At 41.0% G+C, this 27458-nt stretch overlaps 1 protein-coding gene across 1 annotated transcript; it reads left to right on the top strand.

The window, feature by feature from the left end:
• Window positions 1–26964, top strand: LOC121617869 (sodium-coupled neutral amino acid transporter 3-like). The gene is made up of 17 exons (XM_041953109.1): window positions 1–289; window positions 10456–10630; window positions 10875–10895; window positions 11092–11173; window positions 11259–11374; window positions 13680–13753; window positions 14309–14401; window positions 15572–15653; window positions 18187–18269; window positions 19187–19245; window positions 19619–19792; window positions 19956–20035; window positions 20117–20217; window positions 21184–21308; window positions 21399–21543; window positions 23727–23830; window positions 23971–26964. Exons 2-17 carry the CDS (start codon window positions 10527–10529, stop codon window positions 24073–24075), a joined length of 1548 nt encoding a protein of 515 aa, XP_041809043.1. The 5' UTR covers window positions 1–289; window positions 10456–10526; the 3' UTR covers window positions 24076–26964.
• Window positions 26965–27458: the final 494 nt, after the last annotated feature.

Here is a 27458-nt window from a genome sequence, read left to right as displayed (position 1 = left end):
AGCGCAGCTATAGGGGGGGTTTGCAAAGGAGGCGGACCTAACGCGACCCCCACAGTTGAGCTCCTGAAGGTTTTACAATGCCGAGCGTTCCTCCAACGCGCATTTTATAGCTGCTGGCACAGAGCGACGGTCCGAATGTGCGTAAATACCCACGAATACAGATTTCACCACCTCCACTGAGAGACAGACAGAGAAAACACGCCAGGAGAAGGAGAATCAACAGAGAGCAGCAAATCTAGTGTCGCTCCTCAGAGGAATTAACTGGAAAGCGTCGTGAAAGGAACATTTGGTAAGAAAAAGGAAAAAAAAAATGTGCTTGCAGAGATGACATGTTTGTGTTTCACTGGTTTTACTCGAAGGTTGAGGCGCGTGAAATATAGAAACCTTGGCTGGACTATGTTGTTTTTACAGTCACATAGGAATATAGTAAAACACATCTGAATATTTGTAGCCTATATGATCACATGGCACTCGATAGAGGAACATATGGCTTTGTTTCCTATTGAGGGGGAGTGATCAATAAAGAAAGAACAGCATGTTTGGTCCTCCTGCGGTGAGCGCCAAGTCCAGATGTCATGACCATGTGGCTCAAGCAGTCACTGGCAGGTTTTTGTCCGTCTATTGTCCGTCCGGCTCATGCGGCATTTTCATTCTTTCTCCGGCGCACGCTGGAAGTTAAAAACTCTGCAAATCAACAGCTGGATAAACTCACAAGCAGATGTTGGTGAAAGTAAATGTTTCCTACTTTCAGGTGCTGTGTGGTGGTGATTTTAGCCAACAGTTGTCAAACTTAACTTATCCATAGTCTAATTTATGAAGCCAATTTCTTGGGAAAAGAGATCAGCTCTACATGAAGCATCGGCCTGCAGTTTCCTCAGCAGTACAGCTCAGTGTGCTGGTGGTGTCCAAGCCACATGGCACCGAGTCAACGTGAGGACAGTTTCCTTTTCCTCCTGCCACAAACACCATATCCGACAGAGACTACTAGTTCATCTGGTGCAGATAATTCTCTACCACACAGCGTTAACATAATCACCCTGCGTCAAGACGACTAATGGACACACCAGTCGCTTTAACCACCACCACCAGCAGCCATTTAACGCACTTTGCCTTTGTTATTGTCGGCTAAATATACCCATGTGGAGGAAGAGCGCCCTGTGTGGGACGTTAATGCTGCACATTATCACTCTCAACCGACTGAGCCTGCGTGATATTGTGTTATTATTGTGTGCCTGACAAGACAAGAACAGCTTTGAGCCTCAAGACATGGAAAGTTTCTCTTCTTCATTTTTCCTGTTTGACGCGGTGTTTATATAAAGTGTGTGTGTATATATATATATATATATATATATATATATATATATATATATATATATTCGTTCTTCAAGCAAGAACGTCAAATTTACCACCTTTTAAGTTGTGAGTAGTTGCTCATTTTCTTTCTCTTATATGACATTGAACTGAAAATCTTTGGGTTTTAGACACAATTTCAGAATGTCACACTGAACTTCAGGGAATTATTATAGCCATTCTCACAATTTTGTTGACCAAAAATGAATATATGACTCAAGAAAGTAATGGAGAGACGAATGGATGATGAAAATACGTGTTAGCTGCAGCCCTTTTTATCTTTTTCTTGATCAATACAGATAAATGCAGAGTTTGCAGTGAACTAGCACCTTAAAGTCTATACCGCAATGTTGCTGTACTGCACAATATTCTGCAGTCACTCCAGGTTTCCACAGTTCTGATAATAATGATAATAATAATAAAACAAAGTTTCATTTTGCTGAACATACTTTCCAGGATCAGGGTTCATGCTGCAGTTTTTTGGAGGCTCTGCATGTGTTAATATGTGTGAGGTTTCAAAAGCTTACACACGGTTTGGAAAGCGGTGGGTGTGGAAATGTGGGAATATTCCTGTGCAGCAGCTGCCAAGATAGTGGAAGGCAAGGCACTAAACCCGCAGCGGCTTGAATGCAAGGTGCCGAGTGGTCATCATGGAAATATGTGGTTGCACTGGTGAAAACACCTGAAATTCAAAGTGTTCGTGCAAAGTTCATCTTTAAATTATCTTCAAAAAGATTGAAAGCGCTTAACAGATTAAGGCACACATGGACCAGCCACAGAACTTGGGTCTGTATATTCAAGGCCGTGTAGGTGAGGGGGAATGTTTTTGACTTTGGCCCCCTATCTCAACACCAACACCCTATATGGGTTTTGGCGCTGGGTTCACCTCAGTGTAGAATGGGCAGATAAGCCAGGCTGCGGTCAGTGACCTCAGCGTGTTCAGTGATAAAAGTGGCTGAGAGTTTGAAGAGGAGCGGGACAGGTGTGTGGCTTGTGAGGCCGGTGTTTTATCCATGTGGGAAGCAGCCAGCTGAGGTCTTCCGTCACACAGTGGAGACATGTGAATATCTGCGTTTGAGTCAGTGTTAAGTGTCAGGCTCTCTGGAGGTTGTTATTATTATCTTTGTCATGGGGCTCATAATCTATTGGGTTGAACCTGACCATATCATGTGCTGTTGTCTATTTATATTGAAGTCATTGGAAAGTCACCGTCCTTTGTTTTTATCTCGTATTCAAATGCGTAACTTGCATCTACTGAACTTAAGTAGAGAATGTTCCACTGAGAGCATTTTTAATAAATCCGATGTCCCCTGCTGGCCCGTAGATCTGAACAGTTCCCTGTTTGGAAATTGTCCCGACAGTTTATGTTTAGTTCATCATCTTATGAGAAAGTTCAAGCTACGTTTGTGTTTATCTTATAACTCTCGGTCCGTTCAAAGAGTCTCTTATATGCTTTGTGGTTTTCTGTAGCTAAATGCATAGAAAATGGCACCAGCACTCCCATGAGTTTGTTCCCACTGGAGCGATCAGTGCCAAAATATATGCTCTCAAGTTAATATATGCTGCCGGAAACATCCGCAGAGAGTCATATGTTATTATATTTGAAGACTCACAGGAAATAAATCACAAGACACAAACTCTAGGATGTACTGAATGTCAGCAGTTAACCCATATGTACTATACTCACTATACACTTTGGCTATTTGGGGCCAACATAAACCATTTGAACATTTTACGCTCATATGTCTAACTTGTTCGCTAACTGTTAGCCCCCTTTAACATTCATTTGGAGTCGTGCTTGTGTCCGCCTGTCTCCTCTCCTTATAGCTCTGTTTTTGGGAAATATCTGGCTCTTAAGCAGCGAATGCTCCACTATGTTCACCAGCTAGTTGCTAACTTGCTAACTGCTTGCTGCGGCCGAAAACAATGCGATAAGAGCAGTGAGGGTGAACCAAAACCGCTGCAAGCCAGAAAACCAAAACAATTCGCTAAAAGACATGACAAAGAACATTTTACATGTAGTTATTTGATCCATATAGCCGCTGTAATGTGAATATTACTGTTTCAAAATGTACAGCAAATAAAGGCCTGTGATAACTACTACTACTGGGCAACTACTTGTCGTTTTGCTTTTAGCTCACATTCAGAGCTTCACATTCAACATGTTGTGCAGCCTTAGTAATCTATATGTCTGTATATCAAAATGTGGATCACTTTAAAAAATACATCTGTCATCTGAAGACAGACCTGCTTCGGTGTCAGAGCTGCCACAAATTCTCGCCTGGAGTGTAAACGACCTCCTGCTGCCAGCTGATGGTTACCAGGCTATTTCTTAGAAAAAAAGCCCTGCAGCCTGTCAACATGTACTCAATGAAAGGAAACCGTTGCCTTATGTAACTAACAAGGGCGTATTTTTAGTAAACAAGTACTGATTCAAGCACACTTTCTTTTCATGCTGCCATGTGCTCTTTCCCTTTAGCTTAATTTCAAATAAACGATGGTATTTGTAAATGTGTCGTTGTTACAATGAATCACACCTTAGCTCAGCTGTTCCTCAGAGTCTGCTTACTGTATGTCCATACTTCTGGCTATTTTATGCATGTCATGTGACATGAAAGAAACATATTTTTGTCTTTTTCTTTCCATTTCATGCAAGTCAGCTTTAACATTTTCTCCATCATATTCATTGTTGAAACTGCAGACACCAGCGTACAATTAAGCGTTTTAAGTCCCATTTTAAATTAGTAAATTTAAAGTGGCTGTGGCAAATTTTCCATTGCATACTTCCTCTCTAGTTTTATGTTCAGGGGATGGACAAAATATCTGGAACACTTACAGAATAACTACCAGCCTGCTGATCGGTGTGAAACAAACATTACAAGGGTCACAAAGGCAGGATTTATTACAGTGTCACTGTGTTACGCAGCATTGTACAGGCGTTCCTGTGTTTGTGTCCATGTCCTGTATTCCAACCATGATCCAGGATGTGCCAGTCTTCACAGTCATCTGCAGTCATCTAACGTAATGACGCTGTGCATCTACAAACTTTAAACGCGATCACCTCTTACAGCTGAAGCCTGCTCTGTAGCATTTGAAGGCATGCTCATGGTCAGCTACACGGGCTGAATTTGCTTCTGACCGTTATTTTCTAAAATATGATCGGAAGCTTTTACGCATCGGTCATTCCCTTAGCTGATCAGAAAAGAAAACAATGTGTGCGCTTGCGTCTGCTGTTAGCATTTAATGACAGGCTAATGTTAGGAGGCCAGCAAACGCCACACCTGCAGGGTGCATGTTACCTGGACTGATGATCACATAGGAGGATTATTATTTATTGCTACGCTGCTAATAATCATTTAAATAACAGCTGAGTTTAATATTCTCCGCTACAGTCCTTGTGTAAACACAGGTTGTGCTGGCCTGCGTATTAAATTATATCTTGGCTCCCTGTTTGCACTCTAGTGGTGCTGCTTCCTTTCATGATCCCTGCGACGATCCAATCGGCCTGTGTGTGAGAAGGAGGTGAGAGCCCACAGATAAATCCACGTCATTCCATGGAGAGCTTATATTTTATGAAATGTTCGTTTGACTTTCTTTATGTTGGAAATCACCTGTTTGTCATGTAACGTCTACGACATTCCAATGCATGTAAACTTTAAGACCAAGACCTTCTGCAAGGAGATGAATGACTTTTGCTTTTCACTGTAGCTGGATTTCATTAATCTAATACGTCAGTTCTTGGTCTTCTTCTTAAATTCTACTCTTAATTCTGGTGGTGTAATAGATTGCAGGGGTTTTTCAAACGTGTACTACACTGTGTACAAAGTAGAGACCCAGTTTAGCAACATTTCCAACATAAATCTTTAAATTGTAACATTCATTCACGGTGGTAATAAAGCATTTCTAGATTCAAATGAACATGAGTGGCATTCATGAAACTAATTCTTGTGATTACGTATTTTTTTTCCTTTGTCTCTAAAGCTGAGTTGATGCAGGTTAATTGTGAGTGTGTGAGTTGTGTTATGTGTCATGCTCCCTGGGTATCTGTCAGTAGGAGGTAATGCAGAAAGCTGATGTCCTTGTTAGCATAAATGTCAGTTTTTGTGTTTATTCTTTGAACATTCGCATCGGAGGATGAAGGTAATGTGATCATGCTGGCTGAAGGGTATAGAGAATTTGTGCAATTTGCCAGAATTTATATCTAACATTATTCATATCTTACTCATGTGCAATTCAAAAATTTCCACTGGGAAACTGAACACAAGGCAATTTGTTGTCGTATATAATGTACGTAGCCTCTATAGTTGATTTATTTTGTAGCTTTCTATTGTCTATTTGTTATTTTCTACCTCTCCTTTTATTCTTGCTGTTGTAACAAGTAATTTTCCCACCGAGCAGTCTTATCATCTGATCAACTTTTTGATACAGTATAATTGCTTTTAAAATTAGATATATTATTATTCCAAAAAGAGCAAAATCCTTTCTTATTGCATACATACACCGAGTAGCAACAGAGACAAATCAGTGCCCAAGAATTTTGCTGATTTCAACAACAAAAAAATTAAATTTGGTGCATTTAAATAGGCCGTAGTTCACCAGGAATTTACATTAAACAAAAGCAATCCCCTTCGCCCGCTTTGTACAGACGAGAACGTGTGATTCTGGTGCTGGCTGATATCGCGGGACATGAGCATGTGTTCCTCTGTCCCCAGCAGGCACGTGGCTGAGATGAGCTGGTGCTGCCAGGCGCTGTTGGCCGAACCTCGTGCCTGCTCCTGATACACCACCACATGGGCATCTCCTCATCTACATGTGCTTGCCCACTGCCCCCCGCTTGTCCCGTGCCGGTCCTGTTTTGTGTCCAACTGACACGAGAAGAGATAGGAATTAATTGCGGAGATTACTGCGATGGGTTGTTTTTTTTTTAAGAGTAAAATGTTTCATACAGCGAATAGCCAGACTGGAAAATCAAACAGCTAATCATTATTCACCCTCCCACCTGTTCAAACATTTCAAATGTCATGTAAGTTCAGTAACTCAGAATGGGACTTTTCACGCTCATGCCTCTTCAGGGCCGACTTGTTATGTAACAGAGCTCACTATGGGCTGCAGTAGAGTGTAGGGTGACCCTGCTGGCGCTCAGCAGGATTTGCCATAAGGTGCTTTCTCAGACAGACAGCGTCAGTATTCAGTATCAGTAAATAGCTGAGCAGTTTTTGCCCACAGGAATTTATTTCATGTGTTTTATCGCTGTAGAGACTTCATGTTACTTACTTGTTACCAAAAAAGTATAATTGTGGTCAGGTTTCCAAAAAGTTGATGCGGATGGTCTTGAATAGAACTTTAACCCTCTTTATCGTTCCAAGAAGTCAGCAGGAGAGTCACCCAGGATACAAAGGCGTGTGCAGAGAGGTAGATCAGAAGAAGCAACATCAAGTGTTATTTTTATGCATAATTCAGAAACTGAGCATCACACCAACTCCCAGTTTAATCTGAAATATCAGTATTTATATCCACAATCAAATAATGAAAGTAAGATGACCCAAACAGCCAGAAGATCTGCACCTGAACATTATTCCTTGGGTAAAACATGTTCATTACCTTCAAATAAGGAACTGTCCCCAAGCAGCACAGTAATCGCTTCATAAACCACATCTGTTGAGTCTTAACAAGCCATCTTCCTCATCCTGAGGGACATGTGGCTCAACCGTCCAGCCTGACCTTTGATTCACCAGATACAGTTACACAGCAGAAATAGTACCAGCACCATGTCTGTTTAAAGATCTCATTTTGCAAATACATACTGTAGCTACATGATCTCAGACTTGGCTTGTGCTGAGTTTCAGATCTGTCAGTTGCTTGAATGCTGCTGAAGCTCTGCGGCCTCCTCAAAGGGGGAAGGTGGAACGCTGCGCTAGATCACGAGTGTTTCTGAGTCAGATTGTGGAAAGACTCACGTGGTAGTTGTCCTGGATTTACCTGTGCTTGTGACACCTTTCATTCAGATTCAGGTTTTTATGAGACTACTGAAAAACCTGGTAATGCTTTATTTAATGGGTCTGCAAAGCGGTTTGGTTAGCAATGGTTTGACATCAGCGTTTCCTGGAAAGAACATCGATCATTGGAAACTTTAGACAAAATTCATTTTTTTGCATGTTTAGCTGAGCTATTGTGTAGTGACAAAAAAAACCACCAAACTACAAATTGCCAAATAAAATATTTGTTTCCAGAAAGCTTCTTGAGAATTACTCAGAAAATTATAGACCCTCGCACCTTTTACGTGGCGATTTTTGTGTTTTTGTGCTACAACTGTGTCCTCATCTTTTTGCCTTGGATACTCAGGAGGTCTTCTCTCCCTTCACAACATTTTTATTTGAAATATAAGGACAGCTCAAATGTAATATATTTGAGCTGTCCTCACTGAGCAGCAAACAGATGAGTCAAATGGAAACCCATTTGCACAGGAAATGCACATGAAAGCAGTTTTATCAGCAAAAAAAGAATAAGGTTCAAGTTGATTTTGCTTGTCAAACTGTTTAAAGTGTTTTTTTTTTATGTCGGTTTATCTTTGATTTCCTGTGTTGAACACACGTGCATCACAGTTCAGCTTCTTCCCACCGGTTAGTAGAATTCAGGATATTAAGAGAACACACACTGAGTTCACTAACAACTCAAAAATCTTTCCATGTCAGGGACAATTTAGCTTGTATTAGCAAACATTCACCACCATAGACAGAAATGAAGTGCAACTGACTCCACCACCGGTGATCATATGGGTGGGAAAACATCAACATCACGAGACTCCGTGATGAGCCTCCTGCTGTATTTACTGTAAATGGAGAGTCTCCGGACTCTTCTGCTGTTAATTCGCCAGTTGATTCGACTCTCCGGTGCCACAACAGGCAGATTCTTAAAATGAGTGTTTTTATTCACAGGGAGAGGAGTTGAACAGTTTCTTGATGCGATGCTACTCATTAGCCTGTTTATCGCTGATGATAGAAAACAGTGTGATAAGATTCATTTTAAAATAACATGTGCATCACATTTTTTGTTCTGTCAGTCTGTCTGGAAATGATCACTATCAAAGCCTGCTGTTGCAAAGCACAGTACTGACACTCGGAGCTTTTACGCTTGCAGCTCCGGTACGGGACTTTTTCAGGTTTAAATAAGATTGATTTTTTTGATAAAACTTTATATTAAGGTACATATATTCACCATTAACTAGTTGAATTATTAGCATGTGTATTAGGAGCATATTGCCTCTTAAGAAGTACTTTATAAGGATTAATAAAGAAGAGATATGCTCCTAATATGCATGCTGATATGCACATTAATGGTGAATATGTGCAGCTCAATATAAAATGTTGCCAGTTTTCTTATTATGGGAAATTAGTCATTCATTAAAAGGCCTCTGTACCTGATAATTGTACTTAGAGTGTTGTTTTATTCCTTCTTGTAGTTGCAGTGGAATGGTATCAATGGCTCGCTGTAGCTGTACAGTATGAATAGCAATAGCAACACTCAGCTGAGAGGACACCGTGAGCACAATTGAGCTGCTGTATAGCGGAAGCAGCTAACAACGCACCATTGTCTCTATGAGTTCACACTGTGAAAAAGAGAAGAGGATTCATGTGTGTCACTGCAGTCTAGGGAGGTAATGGCATATTATTGGTACGTCTTACTTTTTAATAATGTGAATTTGAATGTGATTAGCTATGGTGGTACACCTCCTTTCTGTCTTCATGTTTGGAGAAACCCCTGCTCATTAAGGAAAAACACTGCTGAAATGTATAATTATAGCTCACAGTAATGACTGTTTTGCAAACTGCTTTCTTGGTAATTTGGCCTGTTGTTGTGAGTGATTTAGCATTTTGTTTGATGACATTGTGCTTATATTCGTCATAAAGACCGCTGAGCAGTAACGCTGAGAATCTACAGGGTTGTGACATTGACTGCACTAAAGACAAGTGCAAACAAAAGTAACAAAAAACTCAAATAGACCTTGACCTTTGACCGCGTGGCCTGGACTTGTTTGCTTTGCTCTGTACTGAAGTTCTGGTAAAGCATAAGCATTTGCCAGCATTTAACCTCAGCCTTTGATCATTTATAGCTACGTAGCATTCATGTTGGCGTAGGTATGCATTGCAAAAGTTTCGGTGAACAGATTGAATGAGTGAATGAATGAGGTCAGGTCTCGGATGTTGGAAGTCACTGTGTCAACAGTAGAGCTGAGTCATCGCTACCCAGTTGTTGCACAGACAAATATTGAATATAACGATTCATGACGCCTATTGAAACCAGCAAAGCCACTACATTAACACAAAAACTCTCTGAAAGCAATAATTTGCAAATGGACCGTGTTTACTGACAATGGTTTTACAAAGTGTTTCCAAGCCCATGTAACATCCTTTATACATTCATGTGTTCACAAAGTGTTGAACCTCGCTCCGTCTTTGCTTGTGAATGACTGAGCCTTTCCAGGATGCTCCTTTCATACCAAATCATGATACTATCACCTGTTACCAATCAACCTGTTTACCTGTGAAATGTTCCAAACACTTGTTTTTGGATCATTCCACAACTTTTTAAGTCTTTCGTTGCTCCTGTCCCAACTTCAAATTCAGAATAAGCAGATATTTACAAAAATCATTGAAAATGATGAGAAAAAACATTAAATGTATTGACTTTGTACTGTTTTTAATTGAGTATATATCAAAAAAGATCTGTTTTATTTATGTTTTTCACAGCGTCTCAACTGTTTTGGATGTGGGTTGTAATTACAATCAGGCAAAAAAAAATGTAAATTCAATGGCATCAACAAAATAAATATGAAATATGTGACATCAGCGTTTTACAATGCAGTCCCACTCAGTTCAGACCAGCAAGAGGAGCAGAGACAAAAGCAAAAATGGCTTTTTGGTATGAAAAACCAAACTTTCTGATCTTTGGCGGACAGCATCGTATTTGAAAAGACTTGAAAAGACCACAATAAAAATCAAAATGAGAAAATGTTTTCAGGGCCTTTAAACTGCACAAGTTCAGTGACATGTTCATGGAATAGTGTATTTTACATGATTCATGTCCTTTCTCCCTCTTTTGACTCAGATATTCAGACTTCAAAGGATCATCTTCACTGAACTCACACAGGCCAAAAAGAGTCCGTTACGACTTGGACGATGGAAGCCGGTCAGTCAGAGATGAACATCTTATCCAACGGGAAGAGTCACGACCTCGGAGATGACGTGGGTGTGCCAATGAAGACGTTGCTGGAGGAGGATCAGTGAGTATTCTCCCTTTATTTCAAATGGACGAATGGCTGCCTTTTGTCACTTACATTCTGGTTAATGGCATTTTAACACAGCATGCGTCAAGCACTTTGTATACCTTTGTTATACGCGTTCGAAATCCTGGATTATTTAATGTAAATTATATGACTGAAAAGAGCTTAATTCCTGCATAATCTTCACTTTTTTTGCATGTTTACCTTGTGTTTTGCTTGCCTCAACGGGTGGATCCTAATACAGAAATGGCACTCAAACAGTCAGGTATGTCTGGGGCGATAGCTGCACATTTGTTTTTCATACGTACTGTATAAAAAACAAATATGTATGAATACAAATATGTTATTACATGTAATAATGGATTAAGCATGTGACTTTAACTACTGTCTGCAGCTGATAAGTGCTCAGCTTTCAGGGCTAGACAGACAGGTGAATGAACAGTCGTAAATTTGCCCCCTAGATTTGAGGATCCTGATGCAGGACAGGAGAATGAGGAATTTCTGCCCAGTGCAGATGGAAAGAAACCTATTCGCTTCACAGATGTAAGTGTAAAAGTTACAGACATAAAATGACTGAAAGAGCCTTATTTTGGTATTCATTGTATATTATTGTTTCTTTTCCCCTCAGTTTGAAGGAAAGACCTCTTTTGGCATGTCGGTCTTCAACCTGGGCAATGCTATTATGGGCAGTGGAATCCTGGGATTGGCTTATGCCATGGCCAACACTGGCATACTCCTCTTCTTGTAAGTAAATAAATATATTTATCAACTGATGGCCATTTACAAAACTTAAATATAAGATAGAATCTGCCCGCTGCAGCCATGGGCTGAAGTTTCCTAACATACCATACATGTCTGTGGACCTGCACCTATAGCTATACTGCTCCACTGAAGGGTGGAGTCTGTTAAATGGTTGAATGCACTTGAAAGAGACGGAAAATCATTTGTCAAAAGTCCTGCAAAGTCCTGAGACTTCCTAATGTACTTTCTGAGGGATTACCCAGGAATGGGCTCCTTCGTGGTGCGATTAAGGGCCGGGCTAGTTCTGCTGATTTAGTGCCTGTCATGACGTCCTGTAGCATATCGTGTCCCATGATTTGCCCGCCTATATTCATCCCTTTTTTCTCAGGCTCCCGTCCCCACCCTCGTTGACAAGTTCTGACCTCGGAAAGGTCGCAGTCGGAATAACTGAACCTCCAGACCCTGTGTGAGGCTTCTGCATTGCTCACAGTGGTGGAGGAAGTACTCGAAAACTTAACTTTAGTAAAAGCACGAGCGTAATCAGAAAAAGTTACTTCGAGTATTTAAAGTAAAAGTACTCCATGCAGAGAAATGTCCCCTGTGACTGAAAATTAAAATAATTGTAATAATTTAAAGGAAACCACTTGAGAGGATGGAATCATGAAATGTTTTTGAATGAAAAAATTACTAAAGAGTTATCAATGCAGATACCAATTTTCTGTCAGTTGACAAACGGATCAATCGCCGAATCGTTTCAGCTGTACTTGTATAAAGTGTCGAATCTTAGTAGAAAGTTGCATGAAAAGATATTGCAGGTATTGCAGTTTCAATATAGTAGTCAATATTAAAACATATGTTGCTTTTACGTCGTCACTTCTTATTTTCTACTTCATCTTTAGATGAATTTTCATTATATTTTATCTCACTCTATTGCTTTTTTGGTTATGGTCTGTGGTTTAAAACAGCGCCGTTCATGCATATAATGCAATCTGTTTGATCCCCAATTTCTATGGGATGGAAGGCAAGCAGCTCTTTCAACAGGAAAGCTTAATTCCTGGAAAGCAAACAAGCTTTCTAGGCACATGATCCTCATTATTCCCATATTATTTCAAGAGAAACGCTCTCATGGCCTACATATCTCTAAATCAGCACTTATATCTCTAAATTAGCAATTAGCGATGATGCAGATTTCACAGTATACTGCACTGTTGTTTTGACATATGTTTTAATCACAACATGCTCATAGGGCTTTGTTCGTACAAAGTTTTGCTCTGATGTTTGGTCCATGTTGCCTCGGTGGCACCTCTTTGTGGCCTCGGTGGGGACTATAGCCTGAGTGTCAAGAGAACGCTTGATCCACCAGCACAGATACGAACAGACGTTCTCATTCCTCGCCTGCGTGTTTTCAGTGAGACACGGTGAGAAATAGAGCCGGTGTGTAAAGCCCAGCGCCTTGCTGAATTTTTCACCAGGCCGTCAGAATCCAGAGGAGGATATTTCTTCATTTAGACAAGGTGTCACACTGCATGTGATATTTCCAAAAGATACAAAGCAGACCCGTCGAATAAATGCTTGTTCGAGATTTGAGAGAGGTTGCGCATTTTCTGGTGGAATCAGAGGACCTCCAGACGTTCTCACAGACGTGGGCCAGAGGAAAAGACTTCTGTTGTGGCTACAGTGCACAGAATTGTGGGGAAAAGGTCAGAGAAAGGTGATGGCTTTGGGATCAACCTCTGACCCATCAGAAATGCTGACCTGAGAGTCTCATTGCTCAGGGCTCTGCAGCTCTGTAGGAGGACCACTCCAGCTCAAACAAAGGGGTTGTGGGAAATGATGTTTTCCTCCATGTGCAGGAGGAATATCAACAGGAAACATTTCTATTCTGTCATAAAAATGACTTATTATTTGATGAATGCCTCGCCTTGTTTCGTGCTGAATGTTTGTTTCGACTATTGGGGCAATGTTGCAATAATACAATTAGCATTTTAAAGCAAAGAACAGCGTCAGCTTTAAAATTTCATGCAATGGCCGGACAGTGACATAGAAGAAAATCGTCTGCCTGAGCCACCGCTGCAGTTCAGTTTCTCAGGCTTAATGAAAAGGTTTTTTTCCCCTCATTAAACAAACAAGCAATTGAGTAGAATGGTGTATTTATGACGCAAGAACATGCACAATACATCACGCCTTAATGCAAATGGTTGAGCATAACGTATGTGGAAATGGCCAGAAGAGGAATCCCAGAGGGGATGTAGAACTTGGTCATAGAGGAGGTATAACATGTGACTTTCCCCTCTGTATTGTCTCGCAGGTTTCTTCTGACTGCAGTCGCAGCCTTGTCATCTTACTCCATTCATCTGCTGCTCAAATCCTCTGGCATTGTGGGTAAGCCTTTGGTCATGTGTCCACCTTTTGCAAAGAAACCGTGTAGCTTTATATCGTAGCGCACGGTTATGGTATCCAGTATAACTGCGCAACAACAGTTCTGTTACTTTTGACGCAAAATCAAGCCAAAGCGACGGAGACATCTGATACTGTTAAACTGGTTAAAGACCATTTAGTGGAAATAGAAACAATTCTTGACTTGTATGTATTAAATGCTAAAAGGGAATTATAGTCTGAGTGGTGGTAAAGTTCCCTATTACAATTTAATTGTTGTTTAGGTGCCAGACTGAAGTCGGCTGAATTTCTCTCTTGGCCTAAACTGACAATAAGAACAAAAATACATTAATTCGTTTATTCTATAATCTGGTGTGTGTGTGGCAAAGCTCACAATGGTTAGACAAGCATTAAAGGGTGAACTCGTTCTTCACCCACCCACCAGTCTCAGATGTACAATCTTTTTTATTATTTAATTTTTTGAAAGTATTGTGTTGTGTTGCTCAGAGGGACGTCTCAGCAAACACTGAGTGAACGTTATTGTTTGTAATCTGTTTACAGGAATCCGAGCTTATGAGCAGCTGGGGTACAGGGCCTTCGGCACTCCCGGAAAAATGGCCGCCGGTATCGCCATCACCCTGCAGAACATTGGAGGTGAGGTGATTCATGTGTTTCCAAATGTGTCGTCTGTGTACGAAAGCCCTGTCGCAGAAAACGTGAATTAGACACAATTAGATGATTTAGAGTTTATGTCCGCCTTATCCAAGCACACACACAGCTCCATTCACCTGAGCCACGGGTATTACTTTGGCTTTTGTTTTTGGCTATGTGTTTCGAATATGGGGATGTGCTAAGAGCAAAAATTAGGAGACCTGTTGGCACACAGCTGCGTCCCCAGCTTGGGGTTGCTTGGTATTAATAAAAGTTCCTCCCTCTCTCTGGTCAGGATGTATCGCTGGTCGTTTCTCACCACAGCTTTGTTAGACTGATGTTAAGTAAATTCAGCAGCGTGATAGGTTCAGTTTGTATGCTCAAAGATAGATTACAGGGGTTTTCAGAAAGCTTTTTCAGCTCCAAGTTAGTACAATAACTGTACATGAGTCACTGACTGGTGTTATGATTGGCTCACCAGGGCCAGTAACACACCTTTGTCAGGATTGTAGTCCAGTTCATCTTAAAAATGGTTTGATTTCTTTGTATTTTATTTAGACATTTAAATGTTAATTTGTATTTTTTTGTAAGTTTTAGGTCTGCGACTAACAATTGTTTTCATTTCTGATCAATGTGCTTGATTAATCAATGAATTGTTTGGTCTTTAAAATGTTGGAAAATAGTGAAAAATGATTCCTCAAAGCCTCAGAGGATGTGTTCATTAAATTGTTTATCTTGTCCAACAATGCAAAGCAGCATGATTCTCAATTAGAAAGCTGGAACAATATAATGTGTGTTATTTGTGCTTGAAAATGACTGAAATGATAAACAATTAGTCTATAATTTGTCGGTTATTTCGCTGTCGATGGAATGGATTAATTGTTTCAGCTCTAGTTTTTTACCCCAGCATTAAGGTATAAATGTTGTTTCAAAGCAATACAGTTCAGCTGGGGTAGCACCGTCCTTCTTATCAACCTAAGAGCTGTTGAATTGAAATATATCAAGTTTAAAATCTGCTGTTGAAATAGCACCATGTGTTAATCTTTTCAAACTGGAGAACATAGCTTTCCCCACATTGCTAAAACACCAGTTCATTGACGTCAGTGTCCTCAGTAGTAGCTTCTGCTGCGTCACTTATACAAACACATTTTTTCTCTGTCTCGCCTGCTACAGCTATGTCCAGCTACCTGTACATTGTGAAATCCGAGTTACCGCTGGTCATCCAGGCCTTCCTGAACGCAGATCCCAACTCTGAGTGAGTATAATCATTTAAGTGCTTTTGCTGTCCTGGAGCTCAGGCACTACGTGCAGCGGCCGGGGGGCCTGGAAGACTATGTGGGCAGTGAATTTTTCAGTCTGTGCCATTCATTGATTCAGTGAGTGTGGGGGTGTGATGAGAGTCGCAGCTTGTAATTGGCCGAGCAACGGGGGCCCATGGTAGGGTGTTATCTGTCAGTTATGTATACATACAACATAAACCCTCAGCACTGTCTGCAAGCAGTGTTCACGTAAGAGTCACGCCACAGACGCTCTGCTTAAGGCCACGGAGGACTGCCGATCTAAAAACAAACCTCATGCTCAAAATGGATTGCAGCCACTGCAGCAGCCGTCTCTTTAAAACATCTCAGGCCCAAAAAATTTAATGCAACATACAACACAGAGTGCATGTGTGATAAACAGTCTCTACACTAGATATCCATCTAAGCATGTGGCCTGACCTGAGTCTCTATTGTCTTGACTGCCGCCACGTGCAGCGTGTTTTTCCGCTTTCATGCCGTGCCTTTTAAAACCTCTTACATGCTAAGCCTTCCGAAGGGCGTGCTCCCCTTTATCACTGATTAATGTTGGAGTGGGATAAACCAATTCATATATCTGTGTTTGTGTGTATTTATATCGGGGTGGGAGGCTTAGCTGCAATCAAAATTGACAAATGAAGTGTTGTGACTCTCACTATCTCTATGTCACTCACACACACGCACACATGCACACACACAAGTGACAGCAGCAGGTGGTGTAACACGGGTGCCAAATTCCGAGGCCCAGCATACGGACAGGTCAGCTCGGGGCCGCCTCTCAACAGCCGAGACACACACACACTGTCCATTTCCACTCAAAGCGCCCGGCGCTGCTCGGATGCATGGCGTCAGGAGAACAGGGCGGAATGAGTGACGGGCGGGCGGGTGGGGCTGGGGGGGGGGGGGGGGGGGGGGGGTCAGATATTTGGACTTGAGACTTGACCTGGACTTGACCGCTCCATGACGACTTCATGACGACATGCTAGATTATTGATGCAGATGCAAATATTTGACACTACGGGATCCTCTAAATCTAACACTGTAAAGTAAAAAATAAAAATAAAAATAAAATGAGATAAGAATGAATTCGTCAGTGCTCTTGTCAGTGCGAGGCAGGCCTGTCTAACACTGACCTGGACTTGTCCTGTGTGAGTCGAAGGTTGACTTGGATTGGTCTCAACTGGCTTGAGATTTGACTTGGGGCTTGGACCCCACAGTAGCTGCTGGATAGCGGCCACGTTTCATCTCTCATGTGAAAGCTGATCGTCTACGATGACCTACTGACCAAACGTCCAAAGAGGACGTGACCTGTGATTCCTGTGACTTTCCCTGCTTTCAAGGGACACACACACACACACACACACACACAGAGAGAGCTGGTCTCACAGATGTATGCTGCAGCCTGTAGGCAGACAGCTGATCCCGCTGCTTGTGTCTTGTTCATAGGGTTAAGAATAACAGGCTTAGCAGCTTAAAGAGGGGCTGTAGGACACAAAGACGGTTCTATACGCAGGATTTAGGCGACAGTGGTCTTTAATGGTCCGACAGTCATTTCGATAAGCTTCCTGTTGCCGACGCTCCCAATCAGGTCTACAGCTGCTGATGTTTGAGATTTACTTTCTCTGCTCCCGGATTAAATTTGTTTCCCCGAGTCAGACACGCAAGGACAGTTTGTCTTTTCTGCTCCATTAAGCAAACTGGTTTTTGCCCACCTCAAGGACTGAATCAGGTCTCTGTTCACATGACAATAAACAAGCTGTTTAACCAAATACCGTCTATTTACCATAAACACCAGCGCAGGGACTGATTCAAAGCTGGCGAAATATGTCATTTTATCCTCGTATTACAAGACGAGGTCAGGACGACACAGAGCCTGTGAGGCACTTGGCAACAGATCTGCATCGCAGCACCAACGTGGCCACGTGTGTTAAAAACACACATGATGTGCAGGCTTCACTGGATTGAAGGGAAAGCAGGGCTGAGATTGGATGTCATTCCATCCTCATATACAACTATTTTTGGGTGGTCCAGGGTGAGTAATATGCATAGATATGGTGAAGTTGTGTTGGAACAAGCTGACATTGGTAATATTCACTGATTCGGTCAGTGCTGTGTTGTTTAGGCTCCACTATGTCTTCCTTTTCTGCAACTATGAACTGTCACATAAGTCATCAGAGTTATGTAACGGTCTATTCCGGAGCAACATAAGCAGACACGTTTTTTTCCCACCATCACTGAGGCCAGTGATGTTCGCAGCGGGTCGCTGCTGGCACATGAACGCAGCACATGAACCATTTGGACCTGATGATTTTTAACAACCTCAAACGAGTGCTCTGTGATTAAAGAAAAAGCAGCACCAACAGTTTCACTGAACGTTTTCTCACCATCTAACACTGTTTCTATTTCTGTCCCGTCTCTGCGTATTGTGTCTCTGTGCCAGTGTTTGAAATACTGAGCTCACTAAAGTAAACTCGATTCTTTTTCTCCAAACAGTCTGTGGTACTTGAATGGAAACTACCTGGTCATCATGGTCTCTGCCAGCATCATCCTGCCCCTGGCTTTAATGAAGCAGCTCGGTGAGTAGAGCTGGCACAGTTGGACATGTTTCGTGGACTATTAGTCTGCAGTAGCTGGTGTGAAGGAGACATATTATCTGTGTGTCTGACTTGACTTGACATGTGGTCAAGCAGGGGACACGTGAACTTATCCAGGAGCCTTTTTAGGAACTACACCTGCATCTATGGAAGCCCTTTTCTGCCAAGAAAAAAAGAAAAGTTAAAGTTAAAATGATCAAATATTGAGTTCCAAGCTCATTATTTTGAATTACAATGAGTGTATTTTTTTATTTTAATCATGCATAACCTTGTCTATTTTTTTCCTTTTCTGATGGAAATGGACTTCCATAAGTTCCAGTTTTTGCTCTGTGGCCATAGTTCCTGTCTCTGGCTGTTCATTTCTGAGGTCCTTTCACGTCTCTGCCACTCTGGAGCATCGTCTGTTTTTACTCAAGCTTTGCTGTGAACCCTGTTACAACTCTTAGATCCTTAAGCTCCATTAATTTGAAGTAGTTTTGTTCTTTTCCGTTGTATTTCAAAGCTGTTTACATTGAACTGCCAAATTCTTCTGCCAAAACATTTTCCATGTTTAGGATTTGTTAATGAAGATTATGTTTTCTTTTGGCTTTGAGCCAACTTAGATAATGACATTTTGATGGAGTGAGGGCTGACCTTGAAGTCAAGCAATTAGTATAGGTCTTTACTGCTGCTAGTGGGAACAGCAGGTGTCCAATTAGACGTCATTCTCCCTGAGATGATCACAGCCTCTCTTCCAGCCTGAGATTTTCATGGCTGCACAAAGTCAACGTGTTCTTTCTGGTCTCATAGTGCTGCGAGGCCGTTCTGGCGTGTTTTCTCACAGATGCCTCGCTCATAGAACAGTTGTTCAGTTCGGTTTCAGGAGCTGTAACGTTAACTCTCCTTCGCTTTCTTCGCAGGTTACCTCGGCTACACCAGTGGATTTTCTCTCAGCTGCATGGTGTTTTTCCTCAGCGCTGTAAGTTGGTCCAGCTCACTCTGTGGCACATCATCACAGTGGCTCTTCACAAGGGGGCTCATTTGCTCCGGCATGTCATCTTGGCACACACGTTACTCACTTTCCCACCTTCATCTCTTTCCCACCCTCGTCTCTATTTCCAGTGGTATGTGTCTATGTTTGATAAGGCGAATGTAAGAGCTGCTTAGACACATCAAAGGTTGAGAGTAAAACCCAAGTACTTAGAGACTGAGTCACACTAATCTGATGTGAAATGGCTTTGCTAAGCTTGGCGGTGAATATCCAGAGTCCTTGTTTACTGGCTCTGACACATCCCCTCATCATTGTGTCTTTGACTATACTCCAGCTTTTTTTTTTTTTTTTTTTTTTGCAGGTTATCTACAAGAAGTTCCAGATTACCTGCCCATTCGAGGAGTTCTCGGCCAACGGTACTGCCGCTCACCTCAGCCTGAACTCTTCAAGCCACGGCCACGAGTACAGCAATGGCTTGGTTCACGAGGATGACGACTCCCACTGCTCCACGCGCCTGTTCACCATCAACTCACAGGTAGGCGGCCGAGGTGAAGGTAGAGCCTCCTTATCTGGATTATTTTTGAACCACACATGTTGACGTGTGCAAGGGTGCTCTCCAGCCCGAGCTCTCTCTTCTTTTGGAAGGCTCGGCTGCACTGCTAATCATAGAAAGTCATGCTTTTATGTGTTCTCCACAGACTGCATACACCATTCCCATCTTGGCTTTCGCCTTTGTTTGCCACCCCGAGGTCCTCCCCATCTACACCGAGCTCCGCAAGTGAGTCACCCCTCTGCCACCTGCAATATTTGATAACGTGTCGGTGCAGAATGTGGCATTCACACAACTCTCTGATTTCAGTCCAACGAAGAAGAGGATGCAGCAGGTGTCCAACATCTCCATCTTCGTCATGTACACCATGTACTTTCTGGCTGCTCTCTTTGGCTACCTGACCTTTAAAGGTGAGAGCAGTTGTCCCTGGCACCCTTCTGGAGTTTGTGTTTACAGTATCAGCGGAAACATACAAATGTTTATGCAAAAATCAGATGGTCAGTGCAGCGGTAGATATTTCTTGCTGCTGAAGGAATAATGTAAAAGGAGTGCTGCTTTGGCTTAGAGGCAGCAGAACAGAGAGATGCTTTTTTTGGGTGGGGGGAACAAAGGTTGAATAGTTCAATGTATGCAATAAAGATTTGCATTAATGTAACGTAAATCACACCGTCTTTGTCTTGAATCGTTAAAACGTCCAAATTAAACCCATATCATAAGACCAGATAAAAGAAAGACATATTAAAAGACATTTTTATCTAGAAATGACATGAAAAAAGATTTATGTAGCACCACATTCACTCATTGTTGGTAAGTACAGGTTTATATGGATGACGTGCTTCCTCAGAATAATGTTTTTATTTTACTCTTACTTACTTACTTTTTTTACCTCCTGTGCACAGTCTCCTACTGGTTGCCATATTAGAGGAAAAATAATAATTTGGGCCAAATTGAAGAATCTACAGGGTCTGACATTGTGATAAGGGGATGCTGCTTTCTATTGCAGCTCTAATTTGTGATTTAATCAAATGAGACAACTACAGTTTTACATAAAACCTTCCCCTAGTGCAACTTTTCAAAATACCACATGTCACTATTTTCAGAGGAGAAAGTCACCCTGGGTTTTTAAAAAAATGTCTCAATCTATGATCTTAATTCACTGTATGTTGTTTAGTATATAATGATATGGAGTATTCATGTTAATATTTGTTAGTACTGACTAAAACAGAACCTGGAACAGGTTCTCTGCTCACTCTGCTCAGCTCCTCTAACTGCACATGGAGTTCAAGCGCCCACTTGTGGTGATGGGCATTATTACAGCGTGATGTTCACATGAGGAAACTTTATTCATAAGGTATTTTTTCTCTGTATATCTACAGACAATGTGGAGCCTGAACTGCTGCACACTTACAGCCGGATCGACCCTTACGACACTTTGATCCTGTGCGTGCGAGTGGCTGTCCTGACAGCTGTGACGCTGACTGTCCCCATTGTGTTGTTCCCTGTAAGTCTGTCGCTGATTTGTTCCCTCGGCGAATAAGACACCGTGGTGTTATTTCCTTATCGAATCCTGTCTGTCTGTGTCTGTCCACAGGTACGCAGGGCCATCCAGCAGATGTTGTTCCCCACCAAGTCTTTCAACTGGTTGCGTCACATTGCCATCGCTCTCATTTTGCTCACTCTCATCAACATGCTGGTGATATTTGCTCCTAACATTCTGGGCATCTTCGGCATCATTGGTTAGTACAACAGCCATCAGGTCATTAGCTCCTTCTGTTAGCCTTAACAGGGTTCTTAATAAGTCTTGAAAGTTTGGAAAATGCTTAATTTTAACTATTTTGTTGTCATGGTTAGGAGGGTGCTTGAATTGGAACATCCTTGAAAAAGTCTTGATTTTTAACATAATCAAGTAGACCAAAACTGTTTTGATATTTGAATCAAAGCTGATATGAACAGCTGATGAAATAAACACACAGACAATATACACTGATTGCTGTGGGTATGAAGGAATTCTTAGCTTTATTTTTTGCAATTGCATTTATAGTAACAGTTTAGATGTGATGATAAAGGCCTCGAGAGTTTTGGAATTTTTGGTTTAAGTTCTTGAAAAGTGATTAATTTTACTCTTAAAAAGTAGTTTAAGACAAATCATTTTAAGGAGGACTTCCCGAGATGCATCATCACCATGAAACACACAAGTATACAAGGAGCCGACATACTATCATATATGTTACCTCAATAACACTAGAAAAATAATCAAAAACAGCATGGAATGTTTCGTCCAGGCCTTGTTTATCCAGTTGTCTGGATCTTACATTCTACACATGATGTGATCATGGTTTACTTATTCTGTCCCTGTTTACAAACTGAACCCTCTTGTTGAACAGAGTCTGACTCAGGCGTTCTAGTTCCAGCCCCATTAAAAGCAAAACTAAAAAACGTGACCAGTGCATGTTTGCCCTCGGACAAACTGACAACCTCAGTCAATATTATTGTCATGCTCTGTCCTCAGACTGGCGGTCATGTTTCACAGGTTAGAGATGAAAGTCGAAAACATTTAAGTTAAAGGACCTCCGAGGGCATCTTCAAAGCAACAGATTCTGCTCTGACAAACATGTGCATGCATTTAAGTACACATGTGGGAGTATGTACAGAGCTCGCTTGAATAACACACGCATGCACGGAAACAGAAAGACAATCAGATGACGCAACATATCGAGCTGTTTGCAGCAACCTTTCTGTATTTTTAGAGCTCGCAATCTGGGAATCTGAGTTCATTTTGAGTTGAAAAACAGGTGAAAATCAAATAAAACAAGAATACAACAACCTAATAATATAATCTGCACAGCAGCCCTTCTGGAACATTACTCACAGACGACTGCATTAGGCAGCTGTTTCTGAATCAGAAGGAGGTTTATTGGCAGCATAAGAGGAATTTGCCTTCGTATTTTGGTGCATAACGGACACAGTAAACACAGTAAGAGAACAGAAAAAGGAAAAAGTGCTGCGAGGCAAGACTCTTACCTATAAAATAGAAATTTAGAGTAATAATGTGTAAAATATATATGTTTTAATATAAAAAGAGCTGTGCAGTGTTTGAATAGTGCTTGATTAAGGTTTGCGTTAATGTAACACCTCAAGGTAGAAATGGAGATTTTAATCTTCCCTTCACTTTTTATAGCCACAAGACTTTATGAACCTTCGTAGACTGTCCTCTTCATTAAATACAGACTTCAGGCTTCAGACTTCTCTTTATTCCACTAAGACACCTCAAAAAGGAACTATACAGACATAGTTATGCGTAAAAAATCTAAAAGAAACAGAAATAAAGTAAGCGACACTTGTTGCCCATTAATTGGCACATACAAAATAAAATAATACAGAAATGGACAAGTAAGTAAGTACACAAACAAACGCACAAGTGACCCAGAGTTACTGAAAAGCAGTGGTTATTATCTCACCAAAAGATTGCAAGATTATCTCTTTGATGGTCGTAGTATTCAATCATTTTTAATGGATTATGGATTATCTTTAAAATAATCTGTTTAAAATAATCTGTCTCTCATCACCAAACCAGGACAAACTAATATACAGATGGACACTGTTCAGATTGCCCTTGGCACTAAAACGTCACCATTCCAATCCCAAAAATCAATATTCTGAGGTTGACCTGAAATTGAACTCATTCTGTATCAATATCACCACAGTGATATTAGAAATGTATTTTGACTGCTATAAACCGTTACCGTAGCAGGTTAAACACAGTACGTGATGCGTGTGTGAAATATAGCTGAAAACAGATCTTTTAAAGAAATCTGTGTTAATCAGAGAAAAGAAATCAATCCTGAAAATGATCAATAAAACCTTCTATACGCTGCTGCACGCTGTGTGTGTAATCAGCCTTTTCCCTTTCTCTGTTCAGGTGCCACGTCAGCTCCCTGCCTCATCTTCATCTTCCCCGCTGTCTTTTACATCCGCATCGTTCCCAAAGACGACGAACCCATGACCTCCACTCCTAAGATACTGGTGAGGCCTTCAGTCAGTCGTTACGCTGATTTGGTGATTGTCCTGTGCGATACAGGCTTTTGTCACACTATATTCGCACAGCAGAGTTCCTGATAACTAAAGCTTCTGCGCCACTGCTGCGTTTTTGCCTTCGTCCTCAGGCTGCCTGTTTCGCCGCTTTGGGCGTCTCCTTCATGGTGATGAGCCTGAGCTTCATAATCATCGACTGGACAACAGGGGGCGGCCATGCTGCAGGAGGCCACTAGATGCTGCTTCAGGGTGTGTGAGCTTTGGAACGGGGGAAAAAAAGAACTGGTCATTTTGAGGGGGGCACTGTCGCTGCCAGTGGGAACACACTACAGGGCTGCCCAGCACAGAGCCTGGGGGTTTGTAACAGTACACAATATCAAGTATAGTATGTGGGTTGGAATCACTCTGATGTTGATCAAGTTAAATTAGCTTTTTGTAACTTATATCTGAACAAAATCCTTTCATAACAGCCTTCTATAATTAAACTTAATGTATTGCTATAGTAATGCAGTTTTTATGAATAATCAGGACTGAGCAGGGTCTTTTTTTCCCCATTACCATCTGTTAGTGCAACCATGATGGTAAAATGGTCCTTCTACAGCTGGTACTGTACAGAAAAACAAGACATGAGTGTCTGTCAGGTTGAGGACGGGAAGGCACGACGTGAATAACTCGCAAGTTATTTTTACACAAATGAACGAGACACACAAACCGTCAGATGATCTCACCCTGAACCAGCAGCACTCTGACCTGTTCGCCGCGGTGTCACATGAAAACTGCTTTAAGGCCTTAGAGCGCAGGTGGCATTTCACGTCCTGATCTGTCAGCTGCCGCAGATGTTATGCAGTGTAGCCTGTAACACGGTCGAAGCTTTCGTTCCAGGTCAGCTAACCTTCTTCAGAAACCTTTGTGCCTTTTAGCATTTGCAACAGCACACAAACATAAAGAACAGGAGCGTATATTTATTTAGCCACTATATCTATGTTTTTAATTTCAAATGAACTATATTTAACTTACTGTATATTATGAAGTTAATGATCCAAATACATTATGTATGATATCAGTTTCAGCTTTCAGTATATAGATAATGGAAGGTGTTACAGCTGACAGTATTTTAAATACTTGGTAAAATACAGTGCTTGATTTTCAGGATTTCATACCTCCCTTTATATAACTCTCAGCACATATAAGCCAAACTGTGACCTTAAATATAAATACAGCTCAAGCTAACCCCGACAGTTCATCGTTCTTCACTTAAATTATTGATATCCCCTTTTTCAAATTCTCATCCCATTCTTCTAAATTCAGAAATCACTTTTCACTCACACTTAAATTGTTGAATTAACTGATAATGTCGCATATTCTCTATGTACGTGTTTAAACACTTGGTGACAACCACGTCTAGTGAACATTTAAACCCAACACGTCATGTTTTTCAAGGCTTCTCTGGAAGCTTCAGTGAATTTTTGGGAAACACCCTTACTTACTTACTTGAACTATAGCCAGTTAGCTTAGCTTAGCATAAAGACTGGAAGCTGGGGGAACCAGCTAGCTGGGCCCTGTACAAAGGTTAAAAAAAAGCTCACTAATTAACAGTTTATATCTCATTTATTAAAGCTGTGGTCTTACAACCAGCAGAGACTCCACTTTACTGTAGTCAGTGAGAAAATATGGTGTCTAGCCATGCAGAAAGTCTTGCTTGTCCAGGGTTGAAGCTATATGGACAATGAACACCTATAACCTGTGCAAATAAAACCAGAAACAATCCTGGCTAGACACCACTAAGGGTAAGTCGGGTTTATTACTTTTTTTTAAATAATGTGGATGACCCCAAAATTGCTCTTGATTTGAACAATGCCTGGCCAAGCAACATGAATTTGCAAACATGAGCCCACAGGTGGGCTGGCGGCGTTTAACAAGTTTTGATTAATTAATTTGAAGATGTATTATGGTCTTTTGATTCTGTCGTAACGTATTTGCCGTACTGGTTCGTAGTATTTTGATCTGCTTTCACCCTTGTTGAGTATTTAGACTCGAGGTTAATGTTTTGCATGCCGTTGTGTCCAGTCTGTCCTGTAGTCGTATAGTGAACTGCACAGTAACAGATTTTCCTGCTGACGCTGTCATACATGGATGTTGTTGTAATACTGTACACTTGGCATCCTATGGTGACGTGTATTGAAGTCCCATTCTGTGCTCTAGTTATTCTAATGTTATATTAGTATCATAAAGCCCTTCTTAAAAGATGCTACATGAAATAATGTTCCAGACATTACTGTTGTGATGTGCTGTCGATGATGATGTATTCATTTTGAGCTTAACTGAGGGATGTGGATGGATACTGTCAGTAGTTCTTCAGGCAAATTTTGCATCCCATAATAGCACTAACAACCTGCATATAAGTACACTTGCTACAGATTAAAGGAGCATTTTATTCTATAGAACCACAGATCACAAAGGAACAAGCTTAAAAAAAGCACAAACTACACAAACACTAGCTGCTCTTCCCCAATGATGGCTTTATATTGTATCTCAGGCGTCAGAAAGGTCTGGCACAAATCATCACTTCTCTCATTTTATTTATATATTACTCTATTTTGTGTTTGTTTGGCAGTTTTGATTCCTGATTTTTACAGATAAATTATAAACAACAGCAGAGGAAATATTTAGTGCACGCATTCACCTCCGCCCCTTGTTTTCCCACATGTATTTGCAGTGGTTGTTGTGGTGTAAACAAAGGTTTGGTTTTGTCATATTTAGCAAGCAGAGTTTTTCTTCACTTGAAGGGATCATGCCAAAATAACAACCGACTACCTACTGCTTTAAAATGCCTTTAGCTTTTAAACAGCAGACGCAGTATATCAAATATGCATTTTTCATGTACCTAAATAAATCTATGTGATATTTTCTTATAGCTGTTGCTCAAGACATAAATTTATGGAAATGACACAACTATAAATTAATAATAAGGTATATGGATTTTGGTGAATAAGACGTGGCTTTATATAAATTATGTATATAAATGTAAACCTTTTATATTTGTGATGCATATTTACAGTAGCTTGTAAAGTGTATATAGCAGGGACAGTTTTAGTTTGGCAATAAAATAATTGTAGATGTTTTTACATTGTCTCTGTTGTCATCATTTCCCCTTAACTGAAGCTAATTCTTATATATGTGTGTGTATTTCTGGTTATTGTGGTTAAGTGTAAATGGACAAATTACAATTTTGTGTAAGTTGCTTTTAATTGTTCACACACACTTATTGTGCACATGGTTTAAAAGCAGAGTTCATCCAGTCCTCATCGTATCTGTCAAGGCTGAGCTGTGTTTACAAAAAACACTAAACCCAAACCTCAGGTCACCACGATCCCTTGCTGCTGACCTTGTTATGTCAACATACTGCAAGTCTTGACTGTAACACATCAACACAAACTCATTTAGATTTGCTTATGGTCAAAACAACAGACAAGACACATAGGCTGCTCTGTTTCTGACACCTCGGGCACTATGAACTCAATTTTCTGCTACATTTAAGCGTTAAGCATAACTCATATAACATACCCATAGTGTCGCTGAGGATGAACATCACAGCAGCAGTGAGTGAGCAACAGTTACA

The sequence above is a fragment of the Chelmon rostratus genome, chromosome 2 (assembly GCF_017976325.1).
Source record: "Chelmon rostratus isolate fCheRos1 chromosome 2, fCheRos1.pri, whole genome shotgun sequence".
In the NCBI taxonomy this organism is placed as follows: Eukaryota; Metazoa; Chordata; class Actinopteri; order Chaetodontiformes; family Chaetodontidae; genus Chelmon; species Chelmon rostratus.
Note: the sequence above shows the minus strand (reverse complement) of the source record. Positions and strands in the feature narration are given on the sequence as shown.

Coding starts and splice junctions, on each gene's coding strand:
- LOC121617869 (XM_041953109.1), top strand. CDS start 10,527: ATGGAAGCCGGTCAGTCAGAGATGAACATCTTATCCAACGGGAAGAGT. Junction 19,246..19,618: donor TGGTGTTTTTCCTCAGCGCT/GTAAGTTGGTCC, acceptor TTTTTTTTGCAG/GTTATCTACAAGAAGTTCCA. Junction 20,218..21,183: donor TGGCTACCTGACCTTTAAAG/GTGAGAGCAGTT, acceptor GTATATCTACAG/ACAATGTGGAGCCTGAACTG.